This window comes from Belonocnema kinseyi, chromosome 10 (assembly GCF_010883055.1).
Source record: "Belonocnema kinseyi isolate 2016_QV_RU_SX_M_011 chromosome 10, B_treatae_v1, whole genome shotgun sequence".
Classification (NCBI taxonomy): domain Eukaryota; kingdom Metazoa; phylum Arthropoda; class Insecta; order Hymenoptera; family Cynipidae; genus Belonocnema; species Belonocnema kinseyi.
The window spans coordinates 76,566,687-76,590,404 of NC_046666.1; the positions used below are offsets into that span (position 1 = coordinate 76,566,687).

Below are 23,718 nucleotides of genomic sequence, written 5' to 3' on the forward strand. Positions count from 1 at the left end.
TTATTAAGGAATTTTTAAGCAAATTCACGTAAAATACGTATGTGGACACTGTAGAACATAACCTCAACATTTTTTTGTTGAAAATTTAAAAAATTTGGTCACCCGAAGTTTTTTTCCACAATTTTTTTATTTCATTGTAATAGGTAGGGGTAGTATTACGAAATTTTCTATAATGTTAGCCCTGCACGAGCTGGGAGAACGGTTTGCCTTACGAAAAATTCCGTATTGTTAGACAGTTTAAATTCTTCAAGCCAGAAATAAAATTTCTATTGCTTCGTTAGGTATACCTCGTGATTTAAAAGTAAAATATAGTTCTTTTATGGAAGGAAGGCGCCCAAACTTTTCTTTCAGCCCGAAAGAAAATCTCATAAAAAGCGTCCTTCTATAAAAAAATGAAATTTGTTCTTGACCTTCATTTTTTAAGCAAAAATATTAAACTTTTCAAAATATGTTCTTAAAAGAGTTATAAATTGTTGAAACGGTACATTCACAAAATGCACTCATCGCTTATTTTCATAAATAAATAACAAAAATCCACCTTATAATCTCAATTCTCTTCAAGGAAACATCTCAGCCCTTGTTTTCAGATAAAAAGAAGAACAAAATATTTATTTTTCCAGAAAAGTCAAATTTGCTTTTACTTTTATTTTGAAGGAGAAATATGGATTTTTTTAACTTTTCCCAGATTTGACTTATATCGGACAAATTTGATTTTCCGAGTAAGCAGACTTGAGAAATGGTGCCCCAAATATGAATATTATATCTTTCCCTTGATACTTTTTGTACGTAGCTTTGAAAGCCTAATCTTATGTGGACCACTGTTCGTGTCATTACCCTACTCTTCTTGCTATTATAGAAAAATTAGAGAACAAGGATAAATAATTATTAATTACCGATAAAAAATGTTAGGATCTGCACTTGTCTGTCTGTCAGGGGGTAAAAAATGAATTTTTAAGAGCAAATGCTACTTCCGGAATAAGACTAATGGCTAGTTAGTGAAGTTCTAGGTTGATCTGAAGTGGTAGATTCTAATTCTCTAATAAGTCTAATAGTCGTAATTGGTTCCAGTTAACTCTGGGTGCCTTCTGTATTCCTTGATGCTGGCCACTGCTGGTCCCAGGACGCCGTTCAGGTAGTCGTTCAGCTCCTGGCGCTTGGCCTTGTTATATAGATCGTTCGAACTGCCCCAAATTACGAGACCGTCCGATCCTCGATTGACGATCTGTCTAATTTCTTCCTCCACGTCCTCCTGCAAACATTTTTTCCCCGTTAAATTTTCACTAGCACGTGAGTCAAATTTAATATGATGTATGATGAATATCTTCAGATAAAAGAGCGACAATTTAAAAACAATTTTTTAAAAACTTTCTATCTGATTTTTTTTTAATTTAAAAAAAGGGAATCTTTGTCTTGTTTTTAAAATAAAAATAAAGAGTTGTTTATATGAATGACTTGTATCAATACATTAAGAAATAATCATGTAAAATCATTTTTTATTAACCAATCTAACATTTTTTACGATATCAAAAAAATATTTCATTTTTTCCTTATAAATAAAAACTTCCGTAATCAAAGTCTAATGTAATTCCGCAAATTGATACACTTTTTCTGATTGCGAATTTGAATTTTTTCTCCAAATTCTCTCGGAATTAAAACTGTTGACGTTTTTAAATCTATCAATGTAGATAAGTGTTTTTAAAAAACGAAATTTGCTTAGGAAGCTTTCGGTCGAATCCAAGAATTTTTACTAAAAATTTGGCATGACTTTTCGTTTAGGTCTCTTCTTTCTTGCAAGCCGATGTGTCTCCACAACTCTTCCTTTTATAAGACCTACTTTTGCGCTTCCATACAAATTCTTTCTCAAATATACCGAAGGAAAAAGTACCTTCTGTGACAAACAGAACCAAGAGATCCTGTAATGCAAAAAAGAATAAGCGTTTGAAATGTAAATCAGAAATAATAAAGTCTTTCTTAAATAACTTAAGTTTCATTAGAATAAAAGTGGTCTTCAATGGCATGAGTTTTCTTTTGATATATTTATGTCTCAATTTCTGAAGAAGAAAGTGTCTTTACTGTGAGAGAAAATATATGCAGAGTTAATTTACTCTTCATGTTTTCATATAAACAAGCGATATTTCTTTATAAAATATATTTGATTGCGGTCAGTGAATTAGAATGACTCTACTATTATCTTCTGCTAGGTGATGAGAGGCTGTTGAATGGAAGCCATTTACGTAATTAGACCACTACGAATGCCTAGAGTGTGTAAAGCTGTTATTAAAGATAGAAGAAAAAACAAAATGTAATCTTTAATGCGATCTAAGAATAATCTTCACCTGCAACAAAAATGAACTTTATGTGTTACCATTTACCCACCACATAAGAAATGGTTACCATGTCAACTCTATAAAATCTTGTTTTGTTTCAATGTGGTAAAATTTAATTTTATCTACTTAAAAATTACCAGCAACAAAAATTCACTTCTGTTTTTTCTGTGAAGATAAGAGTTTAAAGAAACGAATTTAATATAATTTATACTAAATTTTGTGACGTAACTCGTCAAATTAAAGACCTAAATTTCTTTCTAATCAATAACTACAAGTTTGATTACTTATTAGACAATTTATAAATGTTTGTGATGCAATAAAAGAAATAAATAGGCCTTCATGAATCGAAATTAATTCCTGTCTCTAAAATCTAAATCTTTTCTAGATTTAGATTTTGTCTAGATTTTCTAGATTAATTTTGAAATTAAGATCATATATCACTTATATTGAGCTGAAAGTTGGTAATTTACATAAAAAGTACTGAGAAACTTTTATATAGTCCTACGTAAATTGTTATATAATGCAACCTGGGTTTTTGTGAACTAAATTTGGGCGTTCCTAGAATTTATGGCCTCCACATTTTGGTGGGGTACGGGGAGCACGGGACCGAAAAAGAGGTTTTCCTCAGTCAACCGTCACAAGAAGCATGAGGACCGCATTTTCAGCGTGTTATTTGTATCAGTTTGACAGAAATAATTCATGCGGCTCTGCATGTTTACGTTCAGAATCCCTGGATTTTTGTGGAAGGCCACTGCGTACCATGCACAAACCCGTGCGTAAATAGAGGTTCCAGTATAATTATTATAAAAAAATATAATTTTGTAAATTCTTCTTTGGTATATTAAAATAGAGGATCATGCAAACGTTTATTAGTTGTTTTGTTTATGTTTCTAAATTTTTAAATAGATATATAATTTCATGCGGATGTCAGTTATGTATAAAAAATACTGGTACGGTATAGCAACAGGTAAGTGTTACATTAGGGTGGTCCAAACATCGCCAAGTTTAAAAAAAATCAATATTCTTGTGAAAATGTGTTTTTTTTTTATACCAAAATAGAAAATCCTTTAAAAAAAATGTAATCTGATCGGATAAACTCTGGCACACCCTTTCTATTAGACAGCTTGCGAATGAAATGCTTACGCATTTGCTTTACCGTAAAGTGAGCACATTCCAAAATTTCACATAGGAACTCAACACACTTTTCATATTTTTGCAGTATTGTGCATTTAGGTAGTCGTAAACAATTTGCAAATGGTAATTTTTAAACACATTTATGAATACAAACAAATATATATGAAGATACTGACAAAGATCTACGACAGCTTTGCATTTATTTTTATATTGCATTCCTAGACGTAAATCACACAAAGGATGTTTTTGAATTTCATGCGGTCTGCTATGATAATTGAATACAAATGTAGCGAAAAGGAAAAAGAGTATTTCGTTCTACGCGGAATATGTGAATAAATGATAAAAAATATGAAAATATGCCATAACGGTCACAGTGACCAATTGGGTAAGCGTTCCGATCGCACGGCCCGCTGTAGGGCTTATCGAGATTAAAACTGACATCTACTTTAAGTATTTTATTTGCTCTCGTTCTAAAAAAAATTGATTTGAGCGAATATTAGCCTAATTTTGTATTTAAAAAATGTAACAAGGTTACAGAGTACAGGTGCGCATCCTTAGCCACTGCCTTGTTACCTCAAGTAGGATTTACTATTTTTATTGTAAAATAAATAAAAAAGTATTACGTAAACTTGAAAAGAATTTATATGTTATCAATAAATTCGTGTGAAAAATATCTAAAAGTCTATTTACACTACAATTCTTAAATATGAGAAGAAAAAGTAAATTATGCAAAAATGTAGCTTCGCATATTTTCTATAAAATTACACAACACCATTAAATCCCGCGTGGAAAAATTTCCTGGCAGTCTGGTTACAGGTCTAGCCCAGGTCTAGACTTATCTAGAGTATCTAGTCTGGAAGATCTGATTTAGCTCAGGTTTCACCTTATAGACTATAGTACGCCTGAGCACTAGAAAGCCAAATTCTGCAAATTCGATAGGATGTTTAGCCGAAGACTTGGCCGAAAAATATGATTTGGAGTTGCCAGTAAATACTTCACTGGAATTCTAAAACATGGACGATAGGATCCTCAGCAATCAAACATTTCGCAAAGAATTTGTACGTTCAAATTTTCGTGTCTTTTTGCCATTATCGATCTGTAAAAATATACTATAAAATTCATTTTGCTCCGAAATTTTAGTTAATTTAAATATGATATTTAATATTTCTTGAAGTGCGGTCTTAAGTTGTTCGAATTTTCTTTTATTACTTTATCTTCAAATTCAACCCCTTATATTTGAAAAAAACATTACATTTTTTGGCAAGAAACTAGATATTGAATTTAATATTTTTAAAAAATGTTATATATCTTTTTATTCAAGTACCAATTTATTATTTAATTTTTTCCAAATAGATTGAATTGAGTAAAACAATAATACATTGTATGTTCGGCTGTTTGTTTTACAGAAAAAAGCTTCGTTTGCAGGTTGATGATAGAGAAAATCTTTCAAGATCTTTAAAAAATATGCCCCGCTAATACATTGCCCGATATGTAATCTTACACTGAAAAAATGGTTAGCTGAGCCAACTAATGAGTTAGTAAGATATGGTACTGCTACTTTATTAGTTGATACTGCTATTTTATTATTTAGTACAACAATTCCATTAGTTGCGCTGACTATACAGTTAGTACCAGGAACTAAGTAAATGGCTGACCCAATTAACATAATAGCAGTACCATATTTTACAAACTGAATAGTTGGCCCAACTAACTATGTTTTCAGTGTAGAGTATACAGCTAAAAAAAATGAAGAATACACTTATTTTTGAACATACCGAGTTGTGCAAAGTCATGAGAGCTAACATATTTTTTTCTTAAGGGCATGTGATACTTAGAAAATTGTCGATTTTACCAGTTTTAGGTTCCCCCGGCTTTTTTTCTAGAATAATAAATATTTTGTCTCAAAAATTTGGGAAATGATAGCGAACATGCTAACGGACGTACCCGCACACTTTTTTGTGTTTTTTTATCAACACTTTTTTGATATTGCTAACAACGTCGTGTATATTTCGAGGTTATGTGTGTTACAATTCACCCGAGCGTTACTTCCAAACTACACAATATTTTTGGATGGAAACCTTGGACTTACAAATAAACATAGTAACTAATCTCCCGGAACTAACCTTGTTTGCAGCCAATAAAAAAAAATTATTTCATAAATAACACAGCCACACAAAAAAAAGTGTGCGGATCTGGTAACAAGACACACGTATTCCTATGGATTTTGGGGCGCTGAATTCAAATTCGGTATCAAAAGTCACCCATCACGCCATGGTTAGGCCATAACCTCAAAAAATAACGAAAAATCATGCACTGAGGCAAATAAATTTCAAAATAATGCCAGTGATGCAAATTTTCACTTCAAAAACATGTCGACAACTGTCAAGGATCAAACCTTGACTGATATCAACTTACTTAACATAACTTTATCCAACAGAACCTGACCTCACCTAACCTGAATTAACAGAAATCTATTGAACTACACGTAAAACTCTGGAAGCATATTTTCCCAGTAGCAAATGTGTGTTATATCGAATGGGTCAACTCGAGCCTAATCTAGAAATAAATCTAACCTAGCCTAACCTAACCTAACCTTACGAAACACAATTAAACTAATTGTGTTGTCCCGTTGTGTTTGCGGTACCGTTTCATTCAGCTTCGGCTTAACCTACATAGAGGTTTAACCTATCCTAACCTAACAAAACCTGACCTAACCTAACCGATTAGGCTGGCAACCCTGTTCTTGCGTTTAGTATAAATATATCCCTTAAGTTTAAGAATAGCGGAGAGAAAATTTTTTGAATAAAACTCTTATTCACTTGCATGTTTAAGTTACAGTTCTACATTTTAATTTATACAAACATTGTCAGGTTAATTGAAATGGGGTCAATTCTACTTGTAGTTCTAAGTTTCTTCAAATGAGTAATGTGCGTCTAAATTTTTAACCACCTGTAGTACAATGAAATGAATTTTATTGTGCTACAACGGGAACACTTAAATTAAGTTGTGTTGCGTTAAGCAAAATTTCATTAAGTTTTGTTAAGTTAGATTCATTTGTAGGTTAAGATCGAGTTAACCTATTAAATATAGCACACATTTAAGACTGAGAACCGTACGCTTATATAGCTACACGTGTGCGTGGTTGAATTTCATTCAGCTAGATTAGGTTAGGTCAGGTTTTGTTAGGTTAGGATAGGTTAAACCTCTATGTAGGTTAAGCCGAAGCTGAATGAAACGGTACCGCAAACACAGCGGGACAACACAATGAGTTTAATTGTGTTACGTGAAGTTAGGTTAGGTTAGGTCAGGCTTTTTTAGGTTAGGATAGGTTTGATCTCTTTGCAGGTTAAGCCCAAGCTGATTCAAACGGTACCGCAAACACAACGGGACAACACAATCAGTTTAATTGTGTTTCGTGAGGTTAGGTTAGGTTGGGTTAAACTAGGTTAGATTAATTTCTAGCTTAGGCTCGAGTTGACCCATTCGATGTAGTACAAATTTGCTACTGGGAAAATATGTTTTCAGAGCTTTACGTGTAATTCAATAAATTTCTGTTAATTCTGGTTAGGTGATGTCAGGTTCTGTTGGGTAAAGTTATGTTAAATAAGTTGACATCAGGTAAGGGTTGATCCTTCACAGTTGTCGATATGTTTTTGAAGTGAAGATTTGCATCACTGGCATTATTTTGAAATTTATTTGCCTCAGTGCATGATTTTTCCTCATTTTTTGAGGTTATGGCTCAACCATGACGTGCTGGGTGATTTTTGATACCGAATTTGAATTCAGCGCCCCAAAATCCATAGGAATACGTGTGTCTTGTTACCAGATCCGCACACTTTTTTTGTGTGGCTGTGTAATTTCCAGATTATCGGAAAGGCAGAGATGAAAAACGACGTAACCTTAAAATAATGCATATGCATAAAATTTTTATTTAGCACAATAAATTTTCTTGTCATTATCCCTCAAAAAAGAGTCCGGAGACGTCCGTTATGATATTTTATAGCATCTCCGAATTCAGTTTTTAAAAATGTTCATTTTTGTGGAAAAAAGCCGGGGAAACTCTAAGTATCACGTGCACTTAAGTAATAAATCAACATTTTCTCGTTCATTCAAATTTTACTTGATAACTATTTAAAGATACCTGTAAAGATGTTTTTGGGTGCGAAACCTTTTAGATTATTCTAAGCTTTAAACTTTATTTCAACCATTTTGTTCTCCCAGTACAATTCAACTGGGACGGGTTTCGAGCTTTGAGGAAAATGAAGGAAAAGAAAGTAGCAGATGAGACCAAGGAAATTTGACTTCGTAACTTATCTGTTCTGTACCGCTCAACGTGATTAATATTCTATTATTTTTAACACTAAACAATAAAAAGATTATAGAAAAGAAGCTTAATTTGGTTGTAACAGTAAACTCCGTCCCTACCCTTCTGATTTAAAAAAAAACATTGTATTGAGCCCTTCTTTAAGGAGATAATCAGATCCAAGTGGATCCACACGATTGGCTCCGACTGAAAAAAAAAATGAAAAGGAATTAATAAATCGGTTTCAAAGGTTACACCTGATTAAAATTAATTTAATAAACCGGTTTCAATTGTGTGTTTCAATCAGGACCCAACGGAGCCAATCATTGTCATTCGTCTAAAACTATTTTCTTCTAGAAGGGAGACTAGCCAGCTGCTAAAAGTCCTCCCACTAGTGTCTAATCAGCCATTAACAAGCGGCTAACGTACAAAAAACTCACAGCTGACCAGTCCATAACTAGCGGCTGACCAGTCCATGTCAAAACATTTGTCCACACGGGATTTGCCATAAACAAATAACCTAATATTTTGGTAAATATTTGTTTGAAAACATGAAAGCAACGAACATAGTATAGTTTAATTCTTTACCTTATAAGGGAGTACAAGATTTCATCCTGAATTGAATTTTGTTACGGATCTCCTTTTTTCCAAAAAGAAAAAAGAGATTCCTCAAGCACATTGCACTTTTTACTCTTCGCAATTTGTTGACCACCCTTGTTGAGCAGAGATTACCAGAAAACTGAAAAAAAGTGTTTTAAATTTATTCATACCATATCATGATTGGGTGACAAATTAAAGCAGTGATTTTCTCGTTCAATTTCGAACGAAAGCTTACGATAGCAATTTAGTTCAGTCCAATTTTTTTTAAAACTGGGTCTCAAAAGGAGCCCGCACTAAATGTAGGGGAAAATGGCTTTCGATGGATTTATCTGAAACTTTGTAATTTTTAAGGTTATACGTGCCGGATGAAATATCCGTAAAAAAATCCAAAAAATGGACAGTTTTAGCGCTATGCGGCGCTAAGCGCTCAAGATCAGTGAATAAAACGAATTACAACAGATTTTGTTACAAAAGCGATGTCAACATAGAAATCACGGTTCAGATCGTGGTCTGTCATATTTTCGCCTGCACCGTTGACTCATATAGCGCGCTTCTCAAAACGATCAAACGCTAAGCGCCCAAGATTTTAACTTGACTAATTCATCACTTTTTCAAAGGCATAAATGGTACCCAAAGTAACATTAGTAACTAGTGCGTACATTCCGATAATTACATTGTACTGTTCTCAACAGTGCCGAACGCTAAGCGCTCATGATCAATGAATAGAACGAATTACAATAGATTTAGTTACAAAAGCGATGTCAACATAGAAATCACGGTTCAAATCGTGGTCTGTCATATTTTCGCCTACACCGTTGACTCATATAGCGCGCTTCTCAAAACGATCAAATGCTAAGCGCCCAAGATTTTAACTTGACTAATTAATCACTTTTTTAAAGGCAGAAATGGTACCCAAAGTAACATTAGTAACTAGTGCGCACATTCCGATAATAACAGTGTACCCTTCGCAAGGGGCCGAACGCTAAGCACCCATGATCAGCGAATAGAACCAATCCCAGTAGCTTTTGCGAAATATTAAACTATTTCTGGCTCTTGGTTCGGTTTCGTTTGTTCACCTCTATTAGCAGCGTCTAGAATCCTTTGTAGCCAGGAAGTTTGAGGATACTTTAAGTGTTGCTGGTGACGTGCATAACCCAGGAACCATAAAACGCTTGCAATATGCGCGCAAGTGCCAAGAGTTCTGGCCCCTGACTTACATGTGCAGTAATAACCGAGAAGCGTTTCGTTATTGTCTGGTCATATGTCATCGATCTCATTGAACGCTATCCACAGCTGGTTCCTTGTCGCATTTCGGAAACGAGAAAATACTCGTACTCTGATCAAACCCGGTTCATTAAGTCACGTATCTAGTTGAAACTCCTCATCGTCTTCTCGTTGCAGCTTGTCTTGAACGTAAGATGGGGCAAGTTCTACTTGATACACGCCAATCGTTATGTCGCGTATTTCTTCCTATGTAAGGCGAGAAAATTGTTGTACTTGAAGTTTATGCAGGCGATTCCAATTTTCATTTCCGTAGCGCATATTGCCCACTTCTACGCGCGCTTGCACAATATTTGGCTCACGAGCTCTCGCTATATATTCTCTTGCAAGCTTTGCTGTACCGCCTTGCATCTCGATAACAGGATGGTATCGAATAATTATGGCACCAGCGATACGAGAAGTCCCTCAAATTGTGTACATGAGCCTTCGGAATGGTTTTCTCGAAGAACTTGAAAATGGACTTTATGTGGCCATTTTTGGATTCCACTATCTATCTAGATTTCGTTATTAGCCGAGCTTCGTTTGCTTCTTCCGTTACCAATTGACTCTGTCCTTGTTGGAGAAATGGTGGTATCTTGGACACAATTCCGAAGCGTTCTAAAAGTGGTTGGGCATCTCTATATCCACGGTCCTCTATAAAAATATCATCAATGTCGAAAAATTATCTCATACCTTCCACATCTCTTTCAAATTCGTTAATGAGCATTTGTGCCTCATTGTTTCGCGAGTCAGAAAAATATGGTCCTTGTATTTCAAGTATGTACCCCTCTGGAGCAACAATCAGAGCAGGTTTTACCAAGTGACGTCCTTTATGTTTGCAGAATGACTGTCGAAGTACGCGAAAGTTACTGCTCTTCTGCATGTAAGCATAAGTTTCATCGATGATAGCAATAGCTCTGGGAATTTCTGGTTGTGAATTATAAAGTTCATTGGCGAATGATGTCACGTGTCTTTCAATGAATTCCTCTCTGCTTATCGCATTAAATCCAATGTTACCAGGCACAAATCGCTGCATTAAAGACTCTCTTACAGTATAAATGGCCATGCTTGTAGCTTGCCGGCTCGAATAATGAAAAATCACTTTCAGAAATTCATCAAAAAGACCTTGACCTAGTTACTAATGTTACTTTGGATACCATTTCTGTCTTTAAAAAAGTAATTACTTAGTCAAGTTCAAATCTTGGACGCTTAGCGTTTGATTGTTTCGAGAAATGCGCAATATAACTCATTGGTTTGGCTAAACATATTACTGACTACTTTCTGATGCGTGATTCTTATAGTGACATCACTTTTGTCGCTAATGTTACTAGGATTGGTTTTCTTCGCTGATCTTCAGCCCTTTAGCGTTCAACCCTTTTGCGAAGGGTAGAATGTTATTATCGGTATATGCGCACTAGTTACTAATGTTACTTTCGGTACCATTTTTGCCTTTAAAGAAGTGATTAATTAGCCAAATTAAAATCTTGGGCGCTTAGCGTTTGATCGTTTTGAGAAGCGCGCTATATGAGTCAACGGTGTAGGCGAAAATATGATAGACCACGATCTGAACCGTGATTTCTATGTTGACATCGCTTTTGTAACAAAATCTGTTGTAATTCGTTTTATTCACTGATCTTGAGCGCTTAGCGCCGCATAGCGCTAAAACTGCCCATTTTTTTGGATTTTTTTACGGATATTTCATCCGGCACTTATAACCTTAAAAATCACAAAGTTTCAGCTAAATCCACCGAAAGCCATTTTCCCATACATTTAGTGCTGGGTCCTTTCAAAGTTGTAATTTAATAATAATTTATCATTTTTCCGTAGTTTTTTAATACAGCTGTATACTTTTTGTTTTTAATATAGCCTTTGTGAGTCCCCTATTTTAAAATTACCAACATCTTAAAATCCATCAAGACAAAACATTAGCTAAAAAATTAAGTATTTAAGTGTTCAATGACTAGAATACCAAATTATTGCAATAAGAGTTTCAAAATTTTCCATTTTTAAATTTAAAAACAACTAAATTAAATTGTTTCAGGATTTATATTTAATCAAACTGTATGGCGGAACATGACGAGAAATGTACGTCTTTTTTCCCCGTTGGGCAGTATTAAAATAATTAAAACGAGATCAGTTTATTTTAGAATAAATTATCTTTTTCAGTATGGACCATTCCATATTTTCCAAAACGGGATCCGTTCATTTTTCGGAACGGATAAAAATTAAGAAAGGTACAATTTCAGAATGGGTTATAATACATAATGATAAAACTTTGGAATAACAAAAAGTCGGAAAGAGGAATAAATCAGAAATCCAAAACTCTGAATGGTATTAATTCGGAAACCAAAGAAGCGGAATGGGTAAAAATTCGAAAACGTTACAATTAGGAGGGTGAACAATTAGGAATAAGTAAATATGCGGAGAGGAAAAATTCGGAAAGTAAAAAGATTCGGTATAATAAATAAATGTACATATTAGCAGGTGTATAATTTTTTATGTATGGTAGCAAACAAATATTTATCACAGTCAATTTAGATATCATATCATAATCAATTTATGTTATCCATAATTTTAAATTCTTCACGAAAGAATAATTATTTTTTCATCATTATATAATTCAGAAACAATTTTCAACGTACAACATAAATTTATTATGATAAAATACTTAAATTTACTGAAATAAATATTTGTTTGCAACTATAATTAAACAATTATACATATGCTAATAGGTACATTTTTTTAACAATACCGAATTTTTCCTCTCCGTATATTTACTTATTCCTAATTCACCCTCCTAATTTTAACGCTTCCGAATTTTTACCCATACCGCTTCTTCGGTTTCCGAATAAATACCTTTCAGAGTTTTGAATTTCTGGCTTATCCTCTTTTAAAACTGGATTTTTGTTAACTTTTTTAATCTTATTAATAAGATAATAATCCTGTGTAGAAAAATATTCTGATGCTGGCTTGCGCCAGACCAGACCCTCTGGTTTCCAGTCTTGGCGCTGGCCAGTCGGTCTGGCCTGGGCCCGACCAAAAGTGTAACGTTTTTTTTTGCTAGCCCACGGCCAGACCGCCTGGTCAGCCGCTAGTTATAAGCTGGTCAGTCGTAAGGTATTGGCTAGCTGACAGTTTGTGACACTTGATCCACAAAAACTAGCAGTGTGACAGAGAAGTCTGAGTCAACATGTAACTGGTACTTTAAGTTTTGACGTGAACTGACAACTTTATGTTTTTAATGAGTTGGAAAAAAATCATTTTTCTCTATAGGCATCTGTGGTGAAAAAAATTTCTCTATAGACGCCCTGTAACCTTTTCATAATTTCAAAAAAAATTACTGATGGAACTTAGATTTTGTTTTTTCTTGGCTAGTTGCTCAACACCAAACCTGGGCCAGATCAGTATATCAAGATCTTAAGAAAAAAAGGCTTGCGTTGATTGCGTCAAGGTCTTATTTAATATTATTTTAAACACCCTGTAACTTTTTTTTATTGAGTTTAAACAAATTTGAAGATCGAACTTAAAATTGTTTGTTTTCAGTTCACTGATCAGCGCCATACCTGAGCCAGTCTAGTCTTTCAAGGTGATCAGAAATTAATGTCTCGTTTTGATAGTGCGAATTTCTTCATTTTAAACAACCTCCCAGTGGCCAAAGAAATAAGGACTTCCCAGAGACGTCTTCAGGACATCCCTAAGACGTCTTTTGGAACATGTATTTTGGACATTCTAGGGATGCTTCGAAGACGTCTAATGTCAGCATGGAAGATGTTCCAAAAACCTCCTTGAGACCGTTCTTGTGATGTTCATGGTTGTGTGCACACTGAACTGTAACTCTTTTGCAATATGTCAACAAAATTGTCTGATCGAACTTATAACTTTTTGGCTCTTGATTTGCCTATTAGTGCCATTCCTGGGACAGATCATAAATAGAATCTCTTAAACAAAATGAAGATTCATTATATTCATATAATTGAATTAAAGAAAATAGACTAGACGGTCTAGTTAAGGTCAGACCTGGGCCATGTCAGATCTTCATGAATAGCCATTCTAGATAAATCCAGACTTGGGCCAGACCTGTAATCAGTGTGCCAGGAAATTTTTTCACAAGCGTTCTAATATCAAACATCACAATATTTTGAATAGTTTAAAATGATTATTATACTACAAAGTACTATCTACAACAAATTATTCTAATGTAACCTCTATTACTAATTTGTGTCATTGGATCTTTCTTTGACATTGCCTACTCTCTAGTTCTTTGCTTATTTTTTTATATTTTATTTCACATTCTATAATGCTCTTTGGAACCAGTATAGGATGACAAGGTTTTATTCAGTTGGATAAAGGTGCTTCTGCAGGTGTTTCTTAAGACAGAGTAGGAAATCAAAATTGAATGTATTGGTTTCGTGATGTTATTCGTGGGAAGAGAAGTGAATATTTGGAGAGAAAAAAATTTTGCTAAGATTCTGATAGACACAAAACTTATAAAGAAATGATAATGATAATTTACGGATAAAAAGAGGAAGAACTCTCTAAATATGATTAAGTGACAAATGCACGGATTGAAATAGTAGTTAGACATTCCACTGATTAATCAGTGATTTCGGACTTATTCACCAATCAGTTCAGTATTATCAGTTAAATTATGTGAAGCATAACCTATACATTTTGAAGTTAAGCGTTTTTATTACTTTTTTACTCAAGTAGCAAGAAATTAAAGTCATGTGTCAGGTTGTTTGTCACTTAAAAGCATCGTTACTTTTCACGTTTTATGATATTTGCTCATATTTAAGAGTTTTAAGTTTTTACTATGATTCTTTGATTGAATGTACTAAAATATTATTTTATTCTGATTGCTAAATTGACATAGTGCAGTGCTGCCAACCCTCAAAAATGGTTATTTCACTGAATCAATAAGTCAGTGACCCATTTCTAGCTATTTGAATAAGTGAAATTTCACTGATTCAGATTTAGAGAGAACACAGAAAAACTCAGGAATAACATGCTTTACACAAAACCTAGAATATTGTCTGATTCAAATAGATATTTATTCATTTTGCAATATGATTTTTGTTTAAACTTAACATCTACAGCTTAAACAAGTTTGCAGGAAAAGGTTCTTAAACAAAAATCGTGAACGACTGTTCGAATCCTGATCAATACTGAGAACCTGGGCATAATGAGGATGAGGAAATTGGACTCCCTCGAAGTTTTCTTGTCAGCAATCTCAAGTTCGCCATTCAGGTTTCGAATATGCAGTCCTATCTGATTTCTTGCTTCGAAGTTTAAAGGGACCCTTTGGGGTTCTTTATAACGTTCAATGATGGATCATAAATTTTGCAATGGTGCCCGCTCATGCTTTTATTGATAACAATCAATGTGGAATTTCGTATATCACAGAATAATGGTATATTATTATTAATATAAAAACAATATGTATAACCAAAATCGTTTGTATTGTTTTAGGAAAGTGAGATTAAACGTAGAACTAAATAATAACGCAAAATATTATTCAAAATCGCGGCCTATTTGAAAATGATAAATGCAATGAATCTTCTGCAAAAAGTTATGAAGAAATTTATGTCGATAGTCTACGTTGTTTTGAAGTCCTAGTTTTATAAGTTGATTGCTGCAAAAATCGTCGATAATAATGAATAGGTCATGATCTCATGAAAACTTTTCCAGAAGTGCGACTTTTTCAATAATGTTTAATTTCAACCCTTCTGAACTTTTTTCATGGTACCCCAAAAACTATTCCATTTACTGCAATACGAATTTTGCGGAATATTCCCCCAATTACTATTTTTTTTTCTCATTGATTCGTACATATCTTTATGAATTACACCAAACTCTCGCTTTCAGTCAAGTGTCAGGGGTTGCCTTCAAATATCCTTGGACTGATTTCGGGGGTACAGAAACGTAAACAGTGAGGGCCGCCTGACTGGTTACCAACTGGAATATACAGGGTGGACACGCTGGGGCTTACCAAAATGTATGTAACCCCGCATACACTCCCATAAGAATAGCATTAGCGTATGAGACGGGTTGCATACTTTTTGATAAGCCCGCTCCCGCCCTACTCCCCTGAGAAACTGCGTAAGCCAGCAGTCTTAGGAAGGCTGAGAACGCGGTGCCTGAAAGCGAGAGTTTGGTATGTTAAATTACAAGATGTTATGTATTTTTTAGTTTTTTTTGCAACATTATTGCTCACTTGAACGAGAATTTAGGGTTAATTAATGAATCTGAAAAATGAGTTTTTTCTGTTCAGTTGTCTATTTATTGTTTAAGCAATTAACAGGTAAAAAGCTAGACAGGGCGTACCAAAGGGTGGATTCACCCCGCCCCCCCCCCCAAATGTAAAAAAATTTGTTCAATTTCAATTTTAACATCATTTAAAATTTTAATGGATCACTAGCTCCCACCCCCCGACATTTTTCTGTGCGTTCGCCCCTGAAGCTAGATAATCCTTTTCCCTATGTTTTCAATCATTTGCATTACTTTCTCATAATAATTAGAATTTTTAGCCTACTGATAATTGTTTTAACAATATTTATTTGTTCCAAACAAATATTATCTCATAATAACGCAAATTAATGGTATTATCTCAATGCTAGGGTCTACAGTTAGAAAATTCGAACGCCTATATCCGAATATATTTATTATTTTTAATTGCTCTCGTATTATATTATTTAAATAATAAATAGGCAACTAAAATTAAAAAATTTACACTTCACATTCATAAATTAGACTGAAACACTCAGAAAATACTAATAGTTTGCGATATTATACGATGATACATTGTTTAAACAATAAGAAGCAACTTAAAAACGTAAGGTTTTAGGCTAAACTTTTAAAACTTGTTGAAAAACTAACCTTTCATTATAAAGTTGTATTTTGAATATCATGAAAGTTTTTCTAATAGAAATATGGTGAATTTTTTAAATTCAAATTTCTAAATGCAGAAAAAAACTTCTAATTGTCCGATCAAGCTTAAAATTCGGTGCGATCTGGAAATTAATTACACGCACAATTCGTTCAAATTTCATTGCAAATTAAAAAAAATTATAATAAGGAAAATATTTCGCAAAATATTTATTATTGAAATTGAATGAATAGTTTTGTCGTCAGCATGGAAGGGGAACAGAGGGTTGATACAAAAAATTGTTAAAGAATTCGTATTCCTGGAAGAGTTTTCATGACATTATGAAAGTATTGCATTATCATAAATATTTCTTTTTTTGGGGCACTGGTTATTTCTATGGAATTTTCCGCAGTGTTAGTCCCCAACGAGTTAGAAACGGAGTTAGACTTTAGAAAAATTCAAAACGGTAGACAGTTCGTTTTTTGACCTCTCTTCTCTGGAAACAATAACTTCACCGATCGTAGGCTAACGATGGGCGTTTATCACTAATTTGCCTGCAGTTTATTCTTTTGAAAAAAAAGACACTGCTTATATTTCAACAGCGGTTAAATTGTATATTTATTTATGAAATATAAATGAATAATTAATCCTTATTGTTAAACGACGAACTATAATAGTAAGAAATTATTCCTACTAAGGAAAAACACCATTACTTATAAAAAGAGTATAGTTTTCATTTTTTATTAGTTTATCAAAAATAATGCTCGAGCATGAGAAATTCCTTCACATCTTCTGTATCTCGGAGACAATTCACAGGTCCATTTTATTACTGGAGACCTTCTTTCAAGCCAAGAGCTCAAACATTCTTTTATAAATTGCAAAAAAAAAAAAACAATTTGATTGTCTAAAAATTTCTCAACATTTTGTTTATTTTTTCAATACAATAGGATGAAGCGGTTTAAAAAGCCATTTAAAAACATAAGAATTTCGAATTGTTATATAGAAAGTCTATAAATTTATTGAATTAATACTGTCAGATAGGCGAAAATATTCGTAGAATTATAAGCCAATAGAAGATTATGACTTTCAATATAGGGCCAGTTGAGAAATAATGCCCCATATACAAACATTTTATAGCAAAAACAAATTATATATTTCACATAATAAACGTTTGTTTGAAAATAAAAATAATTGACAATACAGTCTATTATAAATCTCAAAATTAATTTGTACACGCCTTATTTCAATTATAGACTACACACATTTCTATCAAGAGTCAGGTTTCTGATTGTAGAGTGCAACTGTCGACAGGCCTAAAGAACAATAAATCTTTTAACTAATAAAGAAATAATGACTCTTGAAATGATTAATTTTCACGTCGTAAGTTCTCTTTGGTGGTCGGACTAAAATTTAAAAATAAAATACTGTAGAAGAGATCATCTTCAGTCGCGACTTTTTGGGTCCAACTGGGCCCAACTGTGTTTTGGTTCCGACGAATGACCTCGTGTCTTTCACAACCTCGTTAAGATTGGACATGACATTCTGAAACTCGTTTTCAGTACGCCGGGTACCGTGGCTGATGTTATTACGGGAACTCGTTTCACAGTGCCTCTCTTAATAAAGTAAGGGGACTCGTTACTCGCGATGAGTAATAATAATTTCGCGACTTTTCCCTTTGAACCCACCCAATAGCCTTTCATATCAAAGCTCCTCATAATCGGACATAAAAAGAAACAATAATTGCAGAATTGCAGATTTTTTTTAGTATCACTTGTGCATCAGAATTTCAGAATAATGATCAAAGTAGAAATCGTAGAAGCTCGAAAAATAATTGATAATTTCCTAGTTTAGAAAAAAGAGTACATCATGTTATTTCCATGGGTTTTATGATTTAAAAAATTTTTCATTGTGCCTCATAAAAAAATTCCTAGTGAGACTTCCAAGATGACAAAATTGACTTCGATAACAAACGTTGGATTATTATAAAATGAGCGAAAATGATTTTTAACAGAAATATTTTAACCTTTATGTAAACATTGAATTTGCTTTTCGAGTTTTAGTTTGGATACTGCATTTAAAATGATTTGAAATTCTTATTTTTTATATCAATTTACAAATATATAATTTAACTTTGATTTAACATATTCAGAGTCTTGGAGATGCATATTGCACAATTTTAATGAACAAATAATTTTCATGTGTTGATAAAAGATTGAAATAAAATAAATGTAATAATCTGGTTGGAAAAATGATCCTTTGCAATATTTCAAACTTGAACCCATGGAACTAATCTTTATTTGGATCATAATAGTAGGGTAGTAGGGTAATAAATCTTGAATTCACCGTATGAAATTTCTCGATAGACGAGTATAAAGTTCAATATGCCATTGGGAAATTGCATGGACATAGGAAACAAGGGACTAGGCCTGCCATTACGGGGGTGATGCAATGAGGGGGGAGGTCCGCCACCTTTTGATGTTCCGCAACAAACATGGCTGCGCCCACATATTTATATTTTCATGCACAGTTTGTCGGCAAAAATGCTCGTCCGCATAATCAAATGGCGCATCGTAAGATGGCGGCTCTCCCCGTTCATGGAATTCTCCCCTCTCCCGTATATTCAACACCGCTCGCCCAAGTTAAGATGGCATGCCTAGTCCCGTGTTTCCTATGCCCATGGGAAATTGTGACTAAAGCATAAATTGAGTATCCCAGTACTGCCGTATTGGAATTTCTCTTTTATGTTTGTATTTAGTACTTAGTTTTGTATAGTAAGTGAATAGCAACACTAAAATCTGTACAATACAAATGGGGCATTATTTCTCAAGTTTTTGGAAAAAGAATATCATCTATTCGGCGACTTGTCACGTATTTTTCGATAAAATAAATATTTGACCTTCAAAAGTAGAAGTAAAAAACAAAGTTAAAATTTTTGCTAAAATTTTGGCTAAAAAGTGGGATTTATATTTTTTATTTACAATAAAAGCGATGCGTGATTTTCGAAAAATACCTCATTTTTCAGTTTTTTTTTTACAAAAATGTACAAGAAGAAATTTAAATTAGGTATTGATGCTTCCAAAAATATTTAATCTCTATCTGACTCTCATTCGTAATATAAAGCAAAGGCGTACAATAGCTCATTCATAAAAACAGTAAAAAAAAGTGTTTGGAAGGAAAACTCTTCTGAAAAAGTAATTATTTCTCATTTTTCCTAATCATTTTAAAGCAAATAAAGTTACTAAAAAATCTAACAATGTTTCATGATCTGTACTTGCCTTCACCAACAATTACTAATATTAAAATTTGTTATGTAAAGCAAGAGATAATTACTTATTAAAAATGAAGTTGCCGGTGACCCGGTTTTTCCACATGCGCCGCTTAGTCTCATTTTACGGTATCATTGGGTCTAGAGATTTTAAACGTTTTTAATAACCATACAAATTTTTTCATGCTACAAATACAATAGGCGGTTTCACTCCTTTTTTATTGGACGCAACCATTTTGTGAGAAAAAACGGACCCCTTAAAATTTAAGGACAAAAATAAATGAGACATTTTTCATAAGGCATTGTTTCTTTAGGTCCACCTTGAGATTAACAAGTAAAATATAATTTCTTATTGACTTTCTCGTCCAAAAAATCGTTCTAATATAAAAAAGTCAAATTTATTATTGATTTTCATTTTTAAAGGGCAAATATTTTTTTTTCAACAAATGCTCATAATCAATGGAAAGGGTGTGAAAGCCCGTATCGAAATCGTACTTTACGAAATTCTTTATTATCGTCCTTAGAAGAGTTTAACATAGCAGAAAAAAACGATATCCACGAAATCCCCTCGTCCCTACATCTCGGTAAATAATTATCCAAATTCCAAAGAAAATTTTCCTATAAAATAATATCCAAACACACAGCACTTTGCCCATGTTTGACTTATATCGCAGAAATTTAATTTTCCAAGTGGGTACACTTGAGAAATGGTGCCCCAAATATGAATTTTATAACTTTCCCTTAATCCTTTTTGTAGGTAGCTTTGAAAATGAGCCTAATCTTATGTGGACCACTTTTGGTATCATTACCCTACTCTTCTTGTTATTATAAAAAAATTAGAGCCAAGGGTAAATAATGATTAATTGGCTATAAAAAATGTTAGGATCTGCACTTGTCTGCCTGTCAGTAGGTAAAAAATGAATTTCGAAGTGCAAATGCTACTTCCGGAACAAGACTAATTGCTAGTTAGTCAAGTTCTAGGTTGATCTGAAGTGGTAGATTCTAATTCTCTAATAAGTCTAATAGTCGTAATTGGTTCCGGTTAAGTCTGGGTGCCTTCTGTATTCCTTGATGCTGGCCACTGCTGGACCCAGGACGTCGTTCAGGTAGTCCTTTAGCTCCTGGCACTTGGCCTTGTTATTAAGATCGTTCGAACTGCCCCAAATTACGAGACCGTCCGATCCTCGATTGACGATCTCTCTAATTCCGTCCTCCACGTCCTCCTGCGAACATCATTTTCCTCCGTTAAATTGGCACTAAACACCCTCTTGCGTCAATCGGTGTTTACACAAAACGATCGAGCATGACTTAAATTTTATATGATGTATAATAAATATCTATGAATCTTAGAGCGCCCACTTAAAACAATTTTTTTTTAAAGTTACGACCTGAATTTTTTGTTGAAAAATTTATCGTTAATTAAAAAAAGGAATATAATAACAATAGGCATTGAGCCCTCCCCCTCCTAAAGGTTACGTATCTTTCAGCAATCTTAAATTTTTACTATAAATACAATAACAAATAATAATAAAAAATCATATTTTTGCTCAAGTTACAATTTGCTGCAATATTAATAAAAATATTGATTTTTTTTACATTTGGTTAATAGAAGTTAATAGAACACTTAAGTTTACAAATTTTAATGATGTCGAGTTCACATTTTTTGACTATTGTAATGTGGTCTAAGAACTAAGTTAAACAACTTTTTCAATATATTCAAAATGATCAAAAATAATTTTCCCAAAATTATAATGATATATGATTATTTTTTATCGAAAATTTACACATATATAATTCACAATAATTTTGCACTCAAAGAAAAAAATGAATGTTTCAAAATTTAATAATATATTTTAATTTTTCTTTCAAGTACTTTAAACATTTCGGAAACGCTCCTCCATCGTGACAGGATAATAAAAGTTTCTGTTGAACCCTCCCACAACCCTAAAAGCGTAACGTAATATATGGACGTCCCCTGATCTTCAAATCTCGCAAGATGCTTCAAAAGTTCAAGTTATAGGGTACCTGCCATTTACTTCGAAAAAATTAGAATAATAGGGGTCATGTTTTCATTTAAGAAACATCTTAATATGTATTACCAATAAAAATGTAAAAATTTCAGTGGATTTTGGACCACTAAATACTTCTCATAAAATTTTTCCAATACTTTTTAAATTTTGATAATTCATTTTAAATCAGAAAGCAGAACCGTGGTAAATCACACCTACATTACGTCTGATGACAGGGTACGACTGCCACAGGGTACGACGAGATCACAACGACAGGTCGGCGAAACCATCTTGTGCCTTGAGGACACGGAGTGACCCAAGGAAACAGCCCTCTACATTCATCTCGCAAATGTCTCGGTTTGTTTTCGATTCGCGGCCATAGCTTTCAGGTGAATATCAGAGATAGCTTCGCATCACCGAGAGGACTGATCGCAAGGAAAATTATTGTAACCGAATATACTGTGTACAGTCGCCACAGTTTCGTTCTAAGGACTCGATACCTCTCTTCCTTTTCCTTCTCTTTGGCTGTTTGGTTGTAGTCGAGCGTTCAATTGAGCCTGCTATTCAGATAAGCGTACTCCCAGAAAATGAGAAACTTCTCGTTTTGGTCAACTCTTGACCCTATCTCCTTCGGAGTGTTTGGCAAGGCAGGACCAAGGCCAACACCGCAAAAGCGAACAAGTTAGTAGTAAAACACTCTTAGAGCCGCATTATGTCCGTAGAGATACGTAAATCCAAGGGGGGGGGGGGCACCTAGATAGCATGTATTCTAGGTACTCAGCGTATGAATAGCACGCTCTGCATCTATCGCTGAGAACTTCTTGAGGCAAATCCTGGATGATTTGAGAAAAGTAAAAGTTAGCGCGTTTGGAAAGGACTGATGATCTTTTAAATTTACCTGAAAGTTTTTTGCATTTTCCTGCCGAGGAGCTGTTGGTGGTAGTTCTTAACCTTTGCTTTCTTTACTTGGGCTTGTAGCTGTGAGGCATCTGGACAAAGTAATGCACTTTCCTCACTTCTGATGTTAAGATTCAGACCAAGGGTGTCGCCGCCTGCTTTGCGGCTTTGTAAAGGATGTGTGACATCGTTCTCCAGGATAATTTGGTTAGAAAAACATTAGAGACTTAGAAGTCCGCTTCCGACTTGACGGCGTGGGAGATACACTCACGAAATGTATGAATTCATATACAAGCTTTCCTGTATATGTATGATCTTACGCGTGACAATGTCGAGGGTCGTGAGCTCGTATTTCGCCCATGGAACAATGCTAAACAAGCAGAGTAAAACTGAGACGGCAAGCACTTTAGTTACAGATATCATTTTCAGCATCGAACGATTGGAAGACCAAATTTGTCATAGGAGACTGTTGTATCTGTTTTGGAGAGTCTATTAAAAGAGAGTCTAATAACCTTCATTCTCAATAGCTCAGGATCCCCGGGAACGCTAGTAATTCATCCTCACTTCAGACGAATCTTGCAATACATATCCCATCTAAAATCCATACCAATATATCTTATTTATCTCCTGAAAACCACTCTGAACTCTGAAGTTGATTACGATGATTAGTGTCGCCATCGAGATGTCCAGGTGAGTAGCGTGTTGCGAAAAATAGAGGGAGAAGTTTGATGCAAGAGAAGAGAGGGTTCATAGCGTCGTCCTTAAAGACGCCCATTTGGAAGGTAATCCTGTTCGTTTTCACGATAATTTCAGATAGAATTGTTCATTTAGTTTTCCAAAGACATATCAATCTCTCAATATATCTCAATATGTGTGGATGATTCTTCAATGTTTTCCAAAGGCAGATGATAAGTCTATAAGTGGCTGAATCGCAAACTTTCCAGTAGTCAATCCAGACCATATACGAGGGTGGATTGATAAGTTTCCGGCCTGACCAAGAGATGGCGCCACTAGGCCTACCTTGAGGTGGCGTTCTATAGTACCATCCTTAGATAGCT

The 23,718-nt window shown here is 34.1% G+C and overlaps 1 protein-coding gene across 1 annotated transcript in view; it reads right to left on the bottom strand.

Moving 5' to 3' along the window:
• LOC117181212 overlaps positions 1-23,718 on the bottom strand; it is an 85,487-nt gene that overhangs the window by 51,311 nt on the left and 10,458 nt on the right. Inside the window, exons 6-7 of the mRNA XM_033373776.1 lie at positions 20,777-20,977; positions 1,074-1,249 (exon numbers count right to left, since the gene is read on the bottom strand). Coding sequence (XP_033229667.1) covers positions 1,074-1,249; positions 20,777-20,977 — 377 coding nt within the window. The remainder of the gene's footprint in view (positions 1-1,073; positions 1,250-20,776; positions 20,978-23,718) is intronic.